The sequence below is a fragment of the Calonectris borealis genome, chromosome 10 (assembly GCF_964195595.1).
Source record: "Calonectris borealis chromosome 10, bCalBor7.hap1.2, whole genome shotgun sequence".
Lineage (NCBI taxonomy): Eukaryota > Metazoa > Chordata > Aves > Procellariiformes > Procellariidae > Calonectris > Calonectris borealis.
The window spans coordinates 23,392,238-23,407,753 of NC_134321.1; the positions used below are offsets into that span (position 1 = coordinate 23,392,238).

Below are 15,516 nucleotides of genomic sequence, written 5' to 3' on the forward strand. Positions count from 1 at the left end.
ATGTTTAAAACCCTGTGGTAAGCCAGTCAATGTAAATGGCAGTCCCTGCCAGGTGAAAGCAAATCTCTCCCTGTCTGTCCCTGTCATGGGGAGCCTAAAAAACATACCCTTCCCATCTACTGTTGTCATGCACGGCAAGGCTTGTTCGCGGAGGCAGCAGACTGTATCCATCAGACCGGGAGCAGCCGCAGTGAGCAGTTCAGTAGCGGTGTTCAGGGCTCTGTCATCTACCACCAGTCACCGCTTGCCATGAGGTTTCTCTGCTGGCCATGCAGGAGAATTGTAGCGGGAAGGAGACTTGACCATGCTTCCCCGTTCCTCCCCTTCCCCGCTCTTTTATCAATTCAGGAACAGCCTGGATGGCATCAGAAGGTGAGTGGTATTGTGGGATAAAGGGGCAGGACCTGGACCTCGTGCTAATGACCTGTTTGCAAGAGGTTCACAGTCAGGGGTGCGTTGATGCCAGGTAAACTGTGGGGCAGAGCACGTGGTGCCCCTATTTCCCACTTTCCCCACGAGTCCACCCAGGACTGACCCTTCAACGCATCCATACCTAACCTATTTCGGGGACCTAGAAGTAAGGCCGGACTGTCCGACCATTAGATAGAGTTAATTTAGCCCCGACCAGCGTGGGTGGGAGGTGATTTGCCATTACCACCTACAAGAGAAACTATTTGCTTGCTAAGTGGAGGCTGTCCTTTGTTAAGTGTCCTTACCTACCTTTGATATTTGGGCTCCTGTGCCAATGGGGAATGTTGTAAAGCAGCCATCCCTAACTGCCGCCATCAGCTCAGGACTGGGAGCCTGAGCAGCGGGGGCAGCGGCCCCGAGGATCAAGCTCTGACCCCGGTTTCCTGCATATTGGCAGTCTAGGTTCAGCGCTGATGGATTCGGGCATCTGCCCGGGCTCACAGCCCTAAGATCCGCTGGCTCCCATGTCCTACGGTATCACTCCATCTTCACGGACCCCGGAGGACAATCCTGAGGAATTCATGAGGGAAACCCGACCAATTGCCGTAAAACGGGAGTTGGCAGCCCATTTAACGGACTCGCAGAGAGCCCTTTGTCTAACCACGTCTTCCGTCACCTCTCATGCTCAGTGGTGACTGAGGGTGCTCCCCACTTTCCCCTTTCTGCTTTCGTCCTTTGCACAGAGGCAGGCCGGGTCTTTTCTGTTACATTGCCTTTAGCCGGGGTTCTCCCCTGGTTTTTATCCCGTGGAGTGTACAGTGGTAAACAGCATAAGAAAGACACGGACCTGCTTGAGCGGGTCCAGAGCAGGGCCACAAAGACGGTGAGGGGGCTGGAGCAGGTGGCAGTAGCTCAGGTGTCTGAAGTCAGGTCACCTGCATGCTATCAACGAGCCTGTGACAAATGGGGGGAAAGACAGACTCCAGTCCTGCTGTTCTCTCAACAGGAGGGTTGCGTCAAACCGAAGGTCGGTCTAGCCTAGGGTCCCTTGCCTGTGGGTGAGGCCCAGGGTGGCACGTAAGAACAAGGCAAGCGTGTGATAATTGCCCTGTGTGCTCTCCCTGCGATCTACAGCACCAATTTTGTGAGCAGCAGAGGGGCCCGGTGACCCCTTGGCTGGCTCCTTGCAGCTCTCCAAACTCCTTCCAGGCCATGTGCAACAGCCCTCGAGGAGCGGATGGACCAACATAGGGCCCCTCGGGGCTTTCTTACCGGGAGAGCTGTCGCACACAGAGGAAGCCCTCGCTAAAGCGCTGGAGGGAAAACCCACCATCCGCACTTCCCAGGGAGAAGCGTTAAAATCCTCTCCCTCTCAACACTTCTACACCTTGCTGGCAATAGCAGCTGCGATCTAAGCCAAGGCCTCAGAACTAACGACAGAACTAACGTTTGGTCTAAAACGCCATGTGCTTACTGTTGTACCCCCCAAAACTGCCTTATCTGCACTAAGGAGCGGCCTTGGTTGTAAAAGTGTGGTTTGCTTCGGTGTCCTCCGAACGGCGGCCACAGCCTTAGCAGCACAGCTGGACTCTTAGGAGTGCTTCAGGCAGCCTTTCAACAGGCTGTTCAAGCAGTGGGGTGGCCACCACTTTGCTACTCCCAAGGCAGTAAAAGCCTCGCTCAGGGAGCCTCTTGAGAGGAGGCTCAGCACCCAGATGGGGAGATACTTTGCAGCACCTCAGTTGGTGATGGCCCATCAGTTAGGGCCCATCTGAAAGGGTGAACGAGAAGGGATGAGTGATTAAAGAATTGAAACTATGGGCGAAATGACTTAGTACATTAGTTGCAACTTTGTTGCAATTTTTGTAAGGCTCAGCGGAGGAATCGCAACAACAGTTCCTGATAAGAACCAGGAGTTTGTTCGAAGCCAGTTGAAACCAACCCTGTGATTTGGGTAAAGGCCAAGGAACAACTGAGTCTGCGCAAAGATGGGGGTTATTAGCGGTGACGAAGAGGAACCACTAACCTTCATCCCCACGACCCCCAACGACCACCACCAGGAGGCAATGCGCAAGCGTAGATAGGAGGGGCTCATGGAAATAACGTCTTCAAGCTTATTTTAATACAAAGCGGGGATAGGTCATGCATATGTATAGGCGTATTATGTATATGCAACATTTCGCTGTATATATTTCTGGCAAGTACCATGTTGAGGCGCGCACGACTTTGGTGGGGTTACCCCCCGTGCTGCCCAGCGCTGAATAAACATACCTACTTTACAATCTCACAGATTGTGGAGTCTGTTTTCCGCAAGTCAGTTTTGGCGAGCCAGCCAGGAGATTTCTTTGCTTCACTGCGGGATCGGCTGAGAAGCGGACGCCCCTGGGCGCGCCCCGAGCACTTTCCTCGGAGGGGACTCCACTACCAGCCGCTCACCCTGGGAGTAGATAAGAACCTCCTGAGCCCGCGGAAAGGAAAAGGTATGTTTTAGGAGAGGGGCCTGTAAGTCGTACGCGTGGCCGGGGCTGCTGGTAAATCGCGCAGAGACGTCTGGCGTGCAGCATAGTCCCCGTATGGTAGGAGGGTACCCTGCACGGTAATAGGGGGATCCGCTGACCGATAGAGCGGCCGCTAGCGATCTTAGGAGTAGATCGAGTGGATCCGAGGTTTTCGCTGCATCCCAGTGTTGGGAACCAGGACGGACCTGCTAATGACTGGTATATAAGAAGCAGGAGAAGGGTAAGCGAACCTCCCCGCAATTGCGGTTGGGCTATTTTTATATTTGCAGCTGCCAGAGGGATAACAGCCAGAATATGAATTGTATACTTTATCTATGAAACGCCCGGGTATTTTATGTTAGAACCATTTGTGTGTTTGGGACGCAGCGCAGCTGCGGAGTGAGTGCAGAGTTTTGTTTTGTGACCTTCGCGAGGAGAGCGGCTGGCAATTATGTCTTTGTCTTTATGTGTGCGTAATGTATGGAAAGATTGAAAGATTGTAAATGTCTCTATATGTTAATGAAGGAGCAAGACAGAGGGGATCGCTTCTTCGGTGGTTTGGACTCAAACCCTGGGAATATTTAAACGAAGGAGGGAATTGGATAAGGAGGGAGTTACGAAATGGGTAACACTCAAAGGGAAATCTTGAAGAAAAGCCCCTTAGGCTGTGTGCTTGCCCATTGGAAGGATATTGTTGGAACTGGAGGGACAGAAAGTAAAAAGACTCTCATTAAGTATTGTAACCAATGGTGGCCGTTGTATAAATTGGAAAGTGAGGCTAAATGGCCATTCAATGGATCTATAGATTACAATACTCTCTTACAATTGATGCTGTTTTTAAGAAGGGAAGGGAAGTGGGATGAAGTTTCATACGCAGATATGTTTTTCACCCTCCGAAATCATCCGGAGTGGCAAAGGGACTGCGGGATGGTGCTGCCGCAGGACCCTATGGTACTTGCACTTGAGCGAGAAAATAACAAAAAATCTGAAAGTAAATTGAGACGATGCTGTTCGGCGTGCAGTATTGGGCATCGGTGTATTAAAGTAAATAAAATCCATCAGGCACCGGAGCCAGACTTAACTGACCTGTTTAAGCCTCCCCCTCGACCACAGGAACGAGGTGCGGACTCGGACGAAACTTCCACTCCCCCAGATAGCCCAGTATCTTCCCGCACCAGAAAGAAATCTGTCCCGACAGCCTTGCAGGCACCCCTGCGAGAAGCAGTAGGACCCGAGGGTGGGACAATGCTAATCAAGGTACCTTTTTCCACTACTGACTTAGGAGAATGGAAAAAAGTTGCAAAGGATTATAGGAGTGATCCGATAGGGGTAACCAAGCATTTTCAGTTTATAATAAAACAGCACAACCCTGATTGGAGGGACATACAACTGCTATTAGAATATATGACAGAAACAGAGAAGCAGTTGATTTTAAAAACAGCAGGAGATTTGGCTGAGGATCACTACAAAATCACAAGAGAGGATGTAAAGGAATTTTTCCCCCTCCAGGATCCAAAATGGGACCCAAATAGATCAGCAGATATAGAAAAACTACAAGGCTATCAAGAGTGGATCTCAAGAGGAATAGAAAGGGCCATCCCCAAAACTATAAATTGGTCAGTTTTGTATGCAGTGAAACAGGGTCCCTCTGAGTCCCCATCCGAATTCCTGGATCGATTGAGGGATGCAATGCGCCATAATACGCCACTGGACCCTGGGTCTGAAGTAGGGATACAACAGCTAGTTTCTTTGTTTCTAGGTCAGTCCACCGGGGACATTAGACGTAAGCTCCAGAAGTTACGCACTACAGAAAGCAGGAATTTGGAAGTATTGTTGGATGAAGCGTGGAGAGTGTTTAGCAATAGAGAGGAGGGTTATAGGCAAGGGCAGAGGAGAATAATAGCGGCTGTTAGGGAAGAGGAAGAAAGGATACCTAGGCGGCTAGGCAAAGATCAGTGTGCATTTTGCAAAAGAATTGGTCATTGGAAGAATGAATGTCCGGAGAAATGGAAAAGGAAGGAAAAGGAGTGGAATAATCAGAAGAGGAGGATAGTGGCTCATGTGAAAAAGGACTGATGGGAACCGGGGGAATCTACCCTAGCGGATCCACTGGTTATAATGCAGCTAGGGAAGGAGCAAAAGAAAGTAGAATTTCTGGTTGACACAGGGGCAACGTATTCGGTTTTGAATCAAGCCTTGATGCCCCTGGGAAGTGACTATATCATGGTAAAAGGGGCAACTGGCCAAAGTGAAAAGGCATATTTTTGTGAACCTCTGAGTTATAAACTGGGAAAACAATGGGGCATCCACAAATTTCTGTACATGCCTAACTCCCCAAAAGCACTTTTGGGGAGGGATTTATTGGAACAATTGGGTGCAATAATTAAATTTGAAAAGGGAGAAATTACTCTGGAGGTAAATGACCAGCAGTATATCCAAATAATGAGTTTATCCCTAACTAGTGTTCCTACAGAAGGAAAAATCAGCGAAGAAATCATGAACCAGGTATATCCCGGGGTATGGGCCACCGATGTGCCCGGGAAAGCAAAGAATGCTTCACCTGTTGAGGTTAAGCTCAAAGACGGACGACAGCTGGTAAGAATCAAACAATATCCCCTAAGGAAGGAGGACAGGGAGGGAATTCAGCCAATAATAGAAAAATTTTTGCAACTGGGATTATTAAAGGAATGCGAATCTGACTTTAACACTCCCATACTACCTGTCCGTAAACCCGACGGGTCATATCGGGTGGTCCAGGACCTACGGGCTATAAATAAGATAACTGAGGATCTCTACCCAGTAGTGGCTAATCCATATACTCTGTTAACTGTATTAACGCCTGAGCTAACTTGGTTTACTGTTTTAGACCTGAAGGATGCCTTCTTTTGCCTCCCTCTCCATAAAGCCAGCCAGAAAATATTTGCATTCGAATGGGAAAACCCCAAAACCGGTCGCAAGACTCAACTCACCTGGACGGTGTTGCCACAAGGATTCAAAAATAGCCCTACGATTTTTGGCAATCAGCTTGCAAAGGACTTGGAATCATGGGAAATCCCGTCTGAAAAGGGAAAACTGCTACAATACGTGGATGATATCCTGATTGCCACCGAAACAGAGAATGATTGTATCACCTGGACGGTGAGTCTATTAAATTTCTTGGGGCTCCAAGGGTACCGGGTGTCTAAGAAGAAAGCCCAAGTAATACAGCGCAAGGTGATTTATTTGGGCTATGAAATCAGTGCTGGACAAAGGACTTTGGGACAGGCCCGAAAAGAAATAATATGCCAAACTCCGAGACCGCAAACGGTGAAGGAGTTACGAACTTTCCTGGGGATGACTGGGTGGTGCCGACTGTGGATCTACAACTATGGACTGCTTGTTAAACCCCTGTATGCACTAACGACCACTGAGCAGAAACCCCTTAAATGGAACAAAGAGACCATACGGGCCTTTGAGCTGCTAAAAAAGGCCCTGATGTCGGCCCCAGCCTTGGGACTCCCAGATGCAAGTAAGCCATTTTTCCTTTTTTCCCACGAGAAGCAAGGGATTGCCCTAGGCATATTAGCTCAAGATCTGGGCCCGTATCGACGAGCAGTTGCCTACCTTTCCAAACAATTGGATGCAACTGCAAAGGGTTGGCCGGGATGCTTGCGAGCAATCGCGGCCGTAGTACTAAACATCCAGGAAGCCCGAAAATTCACCCTGGGCCAGAAAATGACTGTGTTGGTGTCCCATACAGTATCTGCAGTACTAGAAGCAAAAGGTGGACACTGGCTTTCCCCACAAAGATTCTTGAAATACCAGGCTATAATGGTAGAACAAGATGATGTGGAGATTGTAGTCACTAACATTGTCAATCCAGCCTCTTTCCTCAGTAAAAACACAGGAGAACCAGTGCATCATGACTGTCTGGAAACCATGGAAGCAACATATTCGAGCCGTTCGGACCTGAGAGACAGTCCTATGGAAAACACGGAAAATTGGTTCACGGATGGAAGCAGCTATGTCCTAAGTGGTAAAAGACATGCCGGATATGCCATTACCACCAGTCAGGAAGTAATAGAGTCAAGGCCTTTGCCCATGAATACCTCTGCACAAAAGGCAGAAATAATTGCTCTAACTCGCGCCTTGGAATTGGCCCGAGGCAAAGCTGTGAATATCTATACAGACTCGAAGTATGCCTTTGGAGTTGTACATGCGCATGGAGCAATCTGGAAGGAGAGAGGATTACTGAACACACAGGGTAAAAACATCAAACATGCAGAGGAGATCCTGAAACTGTTGGAGGCAGTCCAACTCCCTGAGAAAGTGGCGATCATGCACATTAAAGCGCACCAGAAAGTGAATTCGGAGTTGGAAAGAGGAAATGAGCTGGCGGACAGAGAGGCAAAACAGGCAGCCAAAGCAAAGGTAAAAACAGAAGGAGCTTTAGTCCCTGACGGGCGAATCTCCCTAGAAGGTAAGCCAGAATATACAAAAGAAGATCAAAAGCTTATTACAGATTTAGAAGGGACATATAATAAAGAGGGGTGGGCTCTCACCCCACAAGGGAAACTAATCATTCCCTCCTATCTAACATGGTCTCTGATAAGGGAGGAACATAAGAAGAGACATTGGGGGGCAGAAGCCTTATATAAACATCTAATTAGAGAGATCGTAGCCAGAAATCTATACACCACTGTGAGACAAGTAACTCAACAGTGCGATCTTTGCCTCCAGATTAATCCCAAGAATACCCCCAAACCAGAAATGGGCCAAATTGGGAAAGGCAATGGGCCTGGACAACAATGGCAGATCGACTTTTCAGAACTCCCAAGAAAAGGGGGGTATCGATATTTATTGGTGTTGACTGACACCTTTTCAGATTGGCCAGAGGCATTCCCTACCAGAACAGCCAAGGCTCGGGAGGTAACTAGAACATTAATACAAGAAATAATACCACGTTTTGGGGTTCCAGCAACCATATCTTCTGACAGAGGACCACATTTCATCTCAAAAGTAGTACAACAAATTAGCCGCCATTTGGGCATAGATTGGCAGCTTCATACCCCATATCGCCCTCAGTCAAGTGGCCAAGTAGAAAAAATGAACCACTTAATCAAACAGCAGATCGTGAAATTGGGACAGGAAACTAACTTGGCCTGGCCTCAGTCTCTTCCTTTGGCTCTTTTGCGCATACGAACTAGGCCAAGAGCAAGAGAAGGACTGAGCCCTTTTGAAATCTTGTATGGACGACCCTATAGAATACAGAAAGGGATGTCTACACAAGTTGGGGATGAAATCATGACCTCCTATATGGTGGCATTAGGCAAACAACTCAGTAAAATTGAGAAGCATGTGGTTGGGACTCGAAGTAGGGGTTTGGATGGGCCTGTACATAACATACAACCTGGGGACTATGTGTATATAAAGTCTCTTACAGAAAAGACTTTGGAGCCACAGTGGGAAGGACCATTCCAGGTACTCCTTACCTCCTTCACGGCAATCAAGATTGAAGAACAGAGCGCCTGGATCCATCATACCAGAGTGAAAAAGGCTCCTCGGTCACTATGGAAATCAACACCAGCTGGGCCCCTAAAATTACGCCTTCAACGAAAAATGGGTATTCATGGGTATTCATCGTAGGTATAATAGGACTATGGGCAAGAACAGTTTATACGTGGGAAAGTAATACCTTTTTACAGCTCCATAATAAAATCGCTGGAGTTATGAATTGGACTAATTGCTGGATGTGTTCACACCTGCCAAAGAGTCTAGGTAGTGGTCATCCAGTAATTGCCACAATTTTCTCAAATGATTCTAGAATAACCAAGGCATTTCAGAACATGTCCCTTAAAGAATACATAGACGTTGGACAAGAGAATCTAAATTGGATGATTGATTTAAGCTCATTGTGGAACGATACCCAAGGAGTGCCTTGTGTTCAGAGGTGCCGAATAGAGAATATTACAGGAATGGAGAGCAATATAGGGGGAAATCGCACGAGTAAAGGGTGTGAAAATTTGAAATTTGTAGGAGATTATCCCAATTGCACCTCGTATATTAGTTATGGAAGTGCAAATATGTGGGCTAGCAAACAAACTAGACGAAGAAGTAATACTATTCCCAAAGGCTGGCCCACCCCAGTTGGACGAGGGTGGTACTGGATTTGTGGATCCAAGGGATATAAAGTATTGCCTCTGGGATGGGCAGGTAAATGTGCTATGGGAACTATAATACCAGATATTGAAACTAAACGAAACCTTACAGACTGGGTGGGATCAAATGGACTGTTACGAACCTATATGAAACAATTTAGAGGAAAACGGAATGCTAATCCATTAATAGAAAGAAATACTGGATTCCATAGTTTTGCTAGGTGGTTTCTCCCCTGGTTAGGAGTAAGTGAATTAGAGAAGGCTTTAGTAAATATATCGGCCGCTCTAGAAATTTTAAGTAATAGCACCGCTGAAGCTATCAAAGCCCTCCAGGAAGAGGTTTCCTCCCTGAGTAAGGTAACTCTCCAAAATAGGTTGGGTTTGGATATGTTGTTCGCTCAGCAAGGAGGGTTGTGTACGGTTATAGGAGAGCGATGTTGTACATATATCAATCATGAGCGACAAGTGGAAAAGGACCTATCTCAAATTTGGAAGCAAGCTAAACTTTTCCATGAAGTAACTAGAGATGATACATCTTGGGGCCTTCAGGAACTATGGGAGAAACTTACCTCTTGGTTACCGAATTTAACATGGCTTAGACAACTGTTTATTATAATAATAATTATCATTGTTATGTTTATAGCTCTCTGTATTACAGTTCGATGTAGTCTATGGTGTTTCAAAAACACAGGAGACTCTTACAGTGAATGGAAGAAAAATCAACTACGACGTAGACTGGAGTCCAATAAATATTTCGAAAAGACACTAGATAAAGAAACATTATGTTAAACCGAACATAGTAAAAGAATTTACTAACTCTTCAGAAAAGGGGGGAATGAAAGGGTGAACGAGAAGGGATGAGTGATTAAAGAATTGAAACTATGGGCGAAATGACTTAGTACATTAGTTGCAACTTTGTTGCAATTTTTGTAAGGCTCAGCGGAGGAATCGCAACAACAGTTCCTGATAAGAACCAGGAGTTTGTTCGAAGCCAGTTGAAACCAACCCTGTGATTTGGGTAAAGGCCAAGGAACAACTGAGTCTGCGCAAAGATGGGGGTTATTAGCGGTGACGAAGAGGAACCACTAACCTTCATCCCCACGACCCCCAACGACCACCACCAGGAGGCAATGCGCAAGCGTAGATAGGAGGGGCTCATGGAAATAACGTCTTCAAGCTTATTTTAATACAAAGCGGGGATAGGTCATGCATATGTATAGGCGTATTATGTATATGCAACATTTCGCTGTATATATTTCTGGCAAGTACCATGTTGAGGCGCGCACGACTTTGGTGGGGTTACCCCCCGTGCTGCCCAGCGCTGAATAAACATACCTACTTTACAATCTCACAGATTGTGGAGTCTGTTTTCCGCAAGTCACATCAAGGGCCCATTAATTAGCGAGGACCTTTGTTTGGCCTCCAGTACATTTGCTTGTCAGGCTTGTGTCCCTGGAGATGCTCCTGGTGGCTTCCCTCTTTTCCTGGGTATCCCATGTGAGGAGGTCCACGGCCAGAGGATCCCGCTGCAGTCCCTTCCACAGAACCGCCGCGCCACGCCGGTTGCCCGCTCTGGCCGGTAGCGCTGCCCAGGCTTTTTATCGGTGCGGGGGTGGCCCGCCGAGACCCGCCGCTCAGGCCGCGGGCCGGGCCGGCCCCGGAGCGGCTCCCTCTCAGCGACCGACCTCTCGGTCCCGTTACACCGCGGTTAAACCTCGCGCCGTTGCCCTGGCAACGCCCAGGCCTCCCCGGCGTCTCTCGCGAGAGCTGTCGGCGCCCAGCCGGTCCCTCCGCTGCCCCGGCGTTTCCCGCCTCAGGAGACCCCGCCCTGCGCCGGGACCAGCCGCGCTCTACGCTGCGGGCCGGGCAGGCTCCTACCCGGGATCTCTGGTCCCTATAAGAGAAGGTCAAAAGGCTCCGGGAGGTGCCGGGAGGAGTCTCGAGTGGGTCCCGGAGGAGACAGCTTCCTCCAAGAGAGAAAAATCATCTCGGGCAGCCTTCTCGGAGGAGCCGGGCCGGGTCGGGCTCCTGTCACTGCCGCCCGCACCGTGTGTCCGTCAGGATGGTGTCGCTGCCTGTTGCTGGCCATGGCCGTGGGCGCCCCCAGCCCCGCGGGGCCCCGCCGCGGTCGGAGGAGCCCCGTGCCCGGCTCCTGCGGGCCGACACCGTGGGCACCCAGGGCTGCGCCCGGGCGCGGAGCTCAGCCAGGGCTGGTGCCCCTCGGGGTGTGCTGTAGGTACCACCCGGACGCTTGTGCCGCAGCTCTGTCCCTCTTTATTTGGAGAAACGGCTGACCCCCCGGTGGGGGTTCTGTTGGCGCACCCCCAACCCCTGCCCCGGCGGGGCCACCTATCAGCCCTTGCCGGAGGGCCTGTCCAGGGGGCTCGGGGGGCGCGGGAGCCGTTTCGGTTGGGGCCGCGCCTGGGGGGGACTGGGCTGGTTCCAGCGCTGCAGGGCAGGTGGGGGCAGGCTGGGGGGTGGCGGGGGCTGATTTGGCTGGGCCTGGGGGCGACTGGACTGGTTCCAGTGCTGCAGGGCGGCCGGGGACGGGCTCGGGGGGCGTGGGGGCCGTGGGGAAGGTGGGCGCGCTGGTTTTCCAGACGGGAACGGCAGCTCCTGGCGTTGGGTGCCGCTCTCAGGGGTGCGGGGGCGGCTGGTCCGGCTGTCCGGGCGCGAGGGGTAGCCGCCGGTTTCCCGCTGGGCTCCCTCGGCTGCAGAGAGGCGCCTGTGGAGAGAGGAGGCTGCTGAGGCCCTCGGCTGCAGGTGGGGGACAGGGACTCTCCTCCCAGCACGGCCCGGCGCTGGCAAGGCTCACCACCACGGGCTGAGCTGCTGGCACACCGTGGCCAGGGGCACCCTGCACCCCCTGGCAGCGCCGAGCAGGGGGACTCCTGCGGGCAGGCTCACTGCTCAGGAGCGGGCGCTAGTGCGCGTCTGGCTTTCCGGGCAACCTCATTCCCCGCTCTTCCTCGTCCTGACCTGGCTTTGCCTGTGCCCGTCACTTGTCCAGGCAGGGCGAGTTTGAGCTAACGCTGGCTCCAGTCAGAGCGGGCTCCCGAGAAGCAGGCCCAGGAATTAAGAGGCCAATCAAAGCATCTGACAGCAGCAGAAACCTCAGCAGAGTTTTCTGGCCAGCCACTAACTCGCCACTCCACAGCAGCCTGACTAGAAATGCTTCGTGGCTACGAGCAGCCATCGAAGGAAGCAGTGGGGGGGAAATCAAAGACTCACTGTTTTCTCTTCCTCCGGTAATGGATGACGGCACAGCACAACAGTATCGTAAGTGGCAGGGAAATCACGGTTGCTGCTGTGCCTATCATACAGCGCCTTCGCACATCTTGGGGACAGAAACCACTTGGGGGCCTCTGGGGATGGTAGTCCCTTGTGGTTGTCTCGCCGACTGGAGGAGCAGTTGCATCTGGAGGAGCAATTCGGGACGTTAGTCCGTCCTGTGCATCCCCCGAGGGGACGGAGTGGGGCCCTCTCAGGAGACACCTGAGCCTTGCTCTCCCCTTCTGCCTTTTTGCAGCACGGGCACCGCTTGCAGGTGCTCCCAGGTTTTGGGACGTGTCTCCCACTTAGGGACCCCAGCAAGACTGCTCAGTACCTGAGTCCGCTCGAAAAAAATCATGCACGTTGCCTTGCTGGTCTTCTCTGGAGTTTGACATCGCTGCCAAAAGGAGAGAGGACAGGAGAAGCCTCAGCACGGCTCAGGCACAGAGGATGCAGGAGGACGGGGAGGTTCCCTCTAAGCCCCTGCCCGATCGGGGAGTCAGGGCATGGCTCTGGACCTCAGCTGACGGGAGGGATCCCGCTCTGTGCTGCTCTTGTGCCTTGGGCCTCGAGGGACTCAGGGCGAGCTCTGGGATGCAGCTACAGCGGGAGGTGCATTCGTGCCAGAGTCGCATTTCCCCTCATCTGCGGAACGTGGTCCAGATGCCTCGAACCCAAAACACTTTCAGCTTTGGCTGCTGACACGACATGCAAGAGCGGGCACTGGGGGAAGAGCCTGCTGACACACACTGATCCTGCTGGGTGACACCGCCTGACCACGGGACAGCACTTACCTGCCGTGCCGGTGGCTTGCATCGCCTCCGTTTCTCCGGCAGAGACTGGCAGTGAGCCACTGCTTCCTTCCGGAAACGCCTCTGTCTGCACAGCCTCTTGGTCCATCTCTTGAGAAAGCAAGCGGGACAGTTGGATCAGATCGAACCGTTCCCCATCAGGGAGATGGCATCTTCAGGAGGCAATACTTCCCAAAGACTTGGTAAGGTTTAGAAAAAACGCCTGGGCTTTTGGGGCTGCGCCTGGTCACCACTCCAAACAACAGCCTCGCCTGACCTGCTGGGAGACCAGGAAACTGCACGGGACCTTCTGGTTTGCAATGCACGCAGTGCATTTTTGGCCAACTGCAAGGTGATGCTAAATGCCTCCCCTCAAAGAGGAGGGGAAGAAGCTGCAGCCAGGCCAGCCGGGGAAACAGCCCTGCTGAGAAGGGCTCCTCCGCAAGGCCCTCGTGCCCTTCCCTGTAAGCACCAGCAACAGTCACATTCGTCCCATCCCAGCTCTCGGTCTGCAGACGGGAAATCGAGCACAAGCCAAAAAGCCTGCCGAATCAGCATCTCCGCCCGCCTGCCAGCACTAGGAGAGGGCAGCCAGCGCTGCCTGGGACCTCGCTCCCGCCTGGAACTGGCCCAGTGGGCAAGCAGTGCTGCGCGTGAGGTGAACACAAGTTCAGCACACGCCAGGCCCTCAAATCTGCCTACCGACGTCTGCACAAACCAGCTCTGAGCCGTACTGGTGAAACTGGGCAGCAGCTGCCCCTGGCACTCGGCGTGAACCACAACTGGCAGCGGAGGCCCTGCACCGTCTCTGTGGCTCGCCAGTGCCTGCAAGGCACGAACCCCAGCGTCGCTGCTGCGAGGCTCTGATCGATCCCTTCCCGCTGCGCAGGCTACAGCGTGTCCAGACGTGGATCTAAAACCTGCGGTTGCCGAGTCTCACGGCTAAGGCAGAGTGAAATATACCCACCGTGTCCTCTCTCCACGTCCAACAGCATTTGCAATAGGACTTCAGATGTCTCCGGGGACTTTTTTCCTCCTTCAGCGTGGTACTGTGCTATTGAAGGACCTTAACAGAAAGTGTTTGGCTCAATTTCACAGGAATAAAATACGGAAAACCAGTGCACAGCCTGTGAGGTCAGTAAAGACAGACTACTCACCCCTGCGACGCCAGCCGGGCTGTAACGCAGGATCCGGCTGAGGAGCTGGAAGAGTCCTCCCGACGGGCCCATCTGTAACTAAACACCAGAGAAGCTTCTGTCACCTATTGTGATCCACATCGGCAGAACTGAATCGCAGAAGCGGTACGGGCATCACGCAAGGAGCGGGCACACACGCAGAGGCGCCCGGCTGGCAGCTCTCAAAGGGAGGAAAAAGCCAGGACGTAGCCATGCCATCTCCCAGAGGCTCGGCCCTGGAACCGAGCTGGGAAGCTGGACCACCTTCGCCTGCGGGCACGTCTGCAAAGAAGCGCAGGACAGAACAGCTCCCGTGACACGGCTCAAGATACTTCTTCAGCTCGGAGTGGCAGTGAGTGCAATCCAAAGACGGGATTACGCCACGGCACTCGTCTCTCCCTTCCGCCCAGGAGCATGGTGCAAAGAGTTACCGCCTGCCTGCAGTGGCACCATGCTGGGACGAAACGAAGCACGCGCGGAGCTGCCGGGAGAAAGGACTCCCCGGAGCTCACACCAGCTCTAAACTCAACCCCAACGAGCCCGCTGGCTTGGCAGCCAGCACCGGGAGCAGCTCAGGCTCCGAGGGGCCAGCAAAGACAGCTTCGCAAGGCAAAGCGCCCCGAGGGACGTCACTGAGCCCGACCTGTTCCCTCTCTGCTCTTCTGCATATCTGCGCATCAGCCACAGGAAGAGCAACTTGAATTTCACACGGAAAGAAGGTTAAAAGGTAAATGCTCCCTCCTCCCACTGACTTACCTGTGGGATTGCTCTCGGGGTCGAGGACAGGAACAGGCCAAGAAGTCGGGAAGCCATCAACCGTGAGAGGATCTTAAGGAAAATTGCATGTGAATACGCTCTTGCCAATGTCATGTCGTTTGTTTTTTCTTCATTTTAAATCTTTTTTGTTTCAAGAAAAAGGACATTGAGAACTTACATCCAGGATGCCCCAAGGGCTCCAAACCAACATCCAACCGAGAAGCTGGGTAACCTTTGCCACCACCCTCACCTAGAAGCAAGCACAGATGGGAAACGTTTCCATTGTGTGTTGGGACCCACTTCTGCCTTAGTGACCTGCAGGCACTGGAATGGGTCAGGTAACAACGTGGGAGCCAGAGGTAGGTGGAGATTGCCAAAGCTGCAGAGGGGCCCGGTGACCCCTTGGCTGGCTCCTTGCAGCTCTCCAAACTCCTTCCAGGCCATGTGCAACAGCCCTCGAGGAGCGGATGGACCA

General features: G+C 52.0%; 1 protein-coding gene across 1 annotated transcript; it reads left to right on the forward strand.

Moving 5' to 3' along the window:
• The first annotated feature begins 3,069 nt into the window (after positions 1-3,069).
• LOC142086396 (uncharacterized) lies at positions 3,070-9,150 on the forward strand. The gene is given in 2 exon segments (XM_075159431.1): positions 3,070-7,368; positions 8,322-9,150. Coding segments are annotated over 2 exon segments (3,921 nt in total). The 5' UTR covers positions 3,070-3,530; the 3' UTR covers positions 8,405-9,150.
• Positions 9,151-15,516: the final 6,366 nt, after the last annotated feature.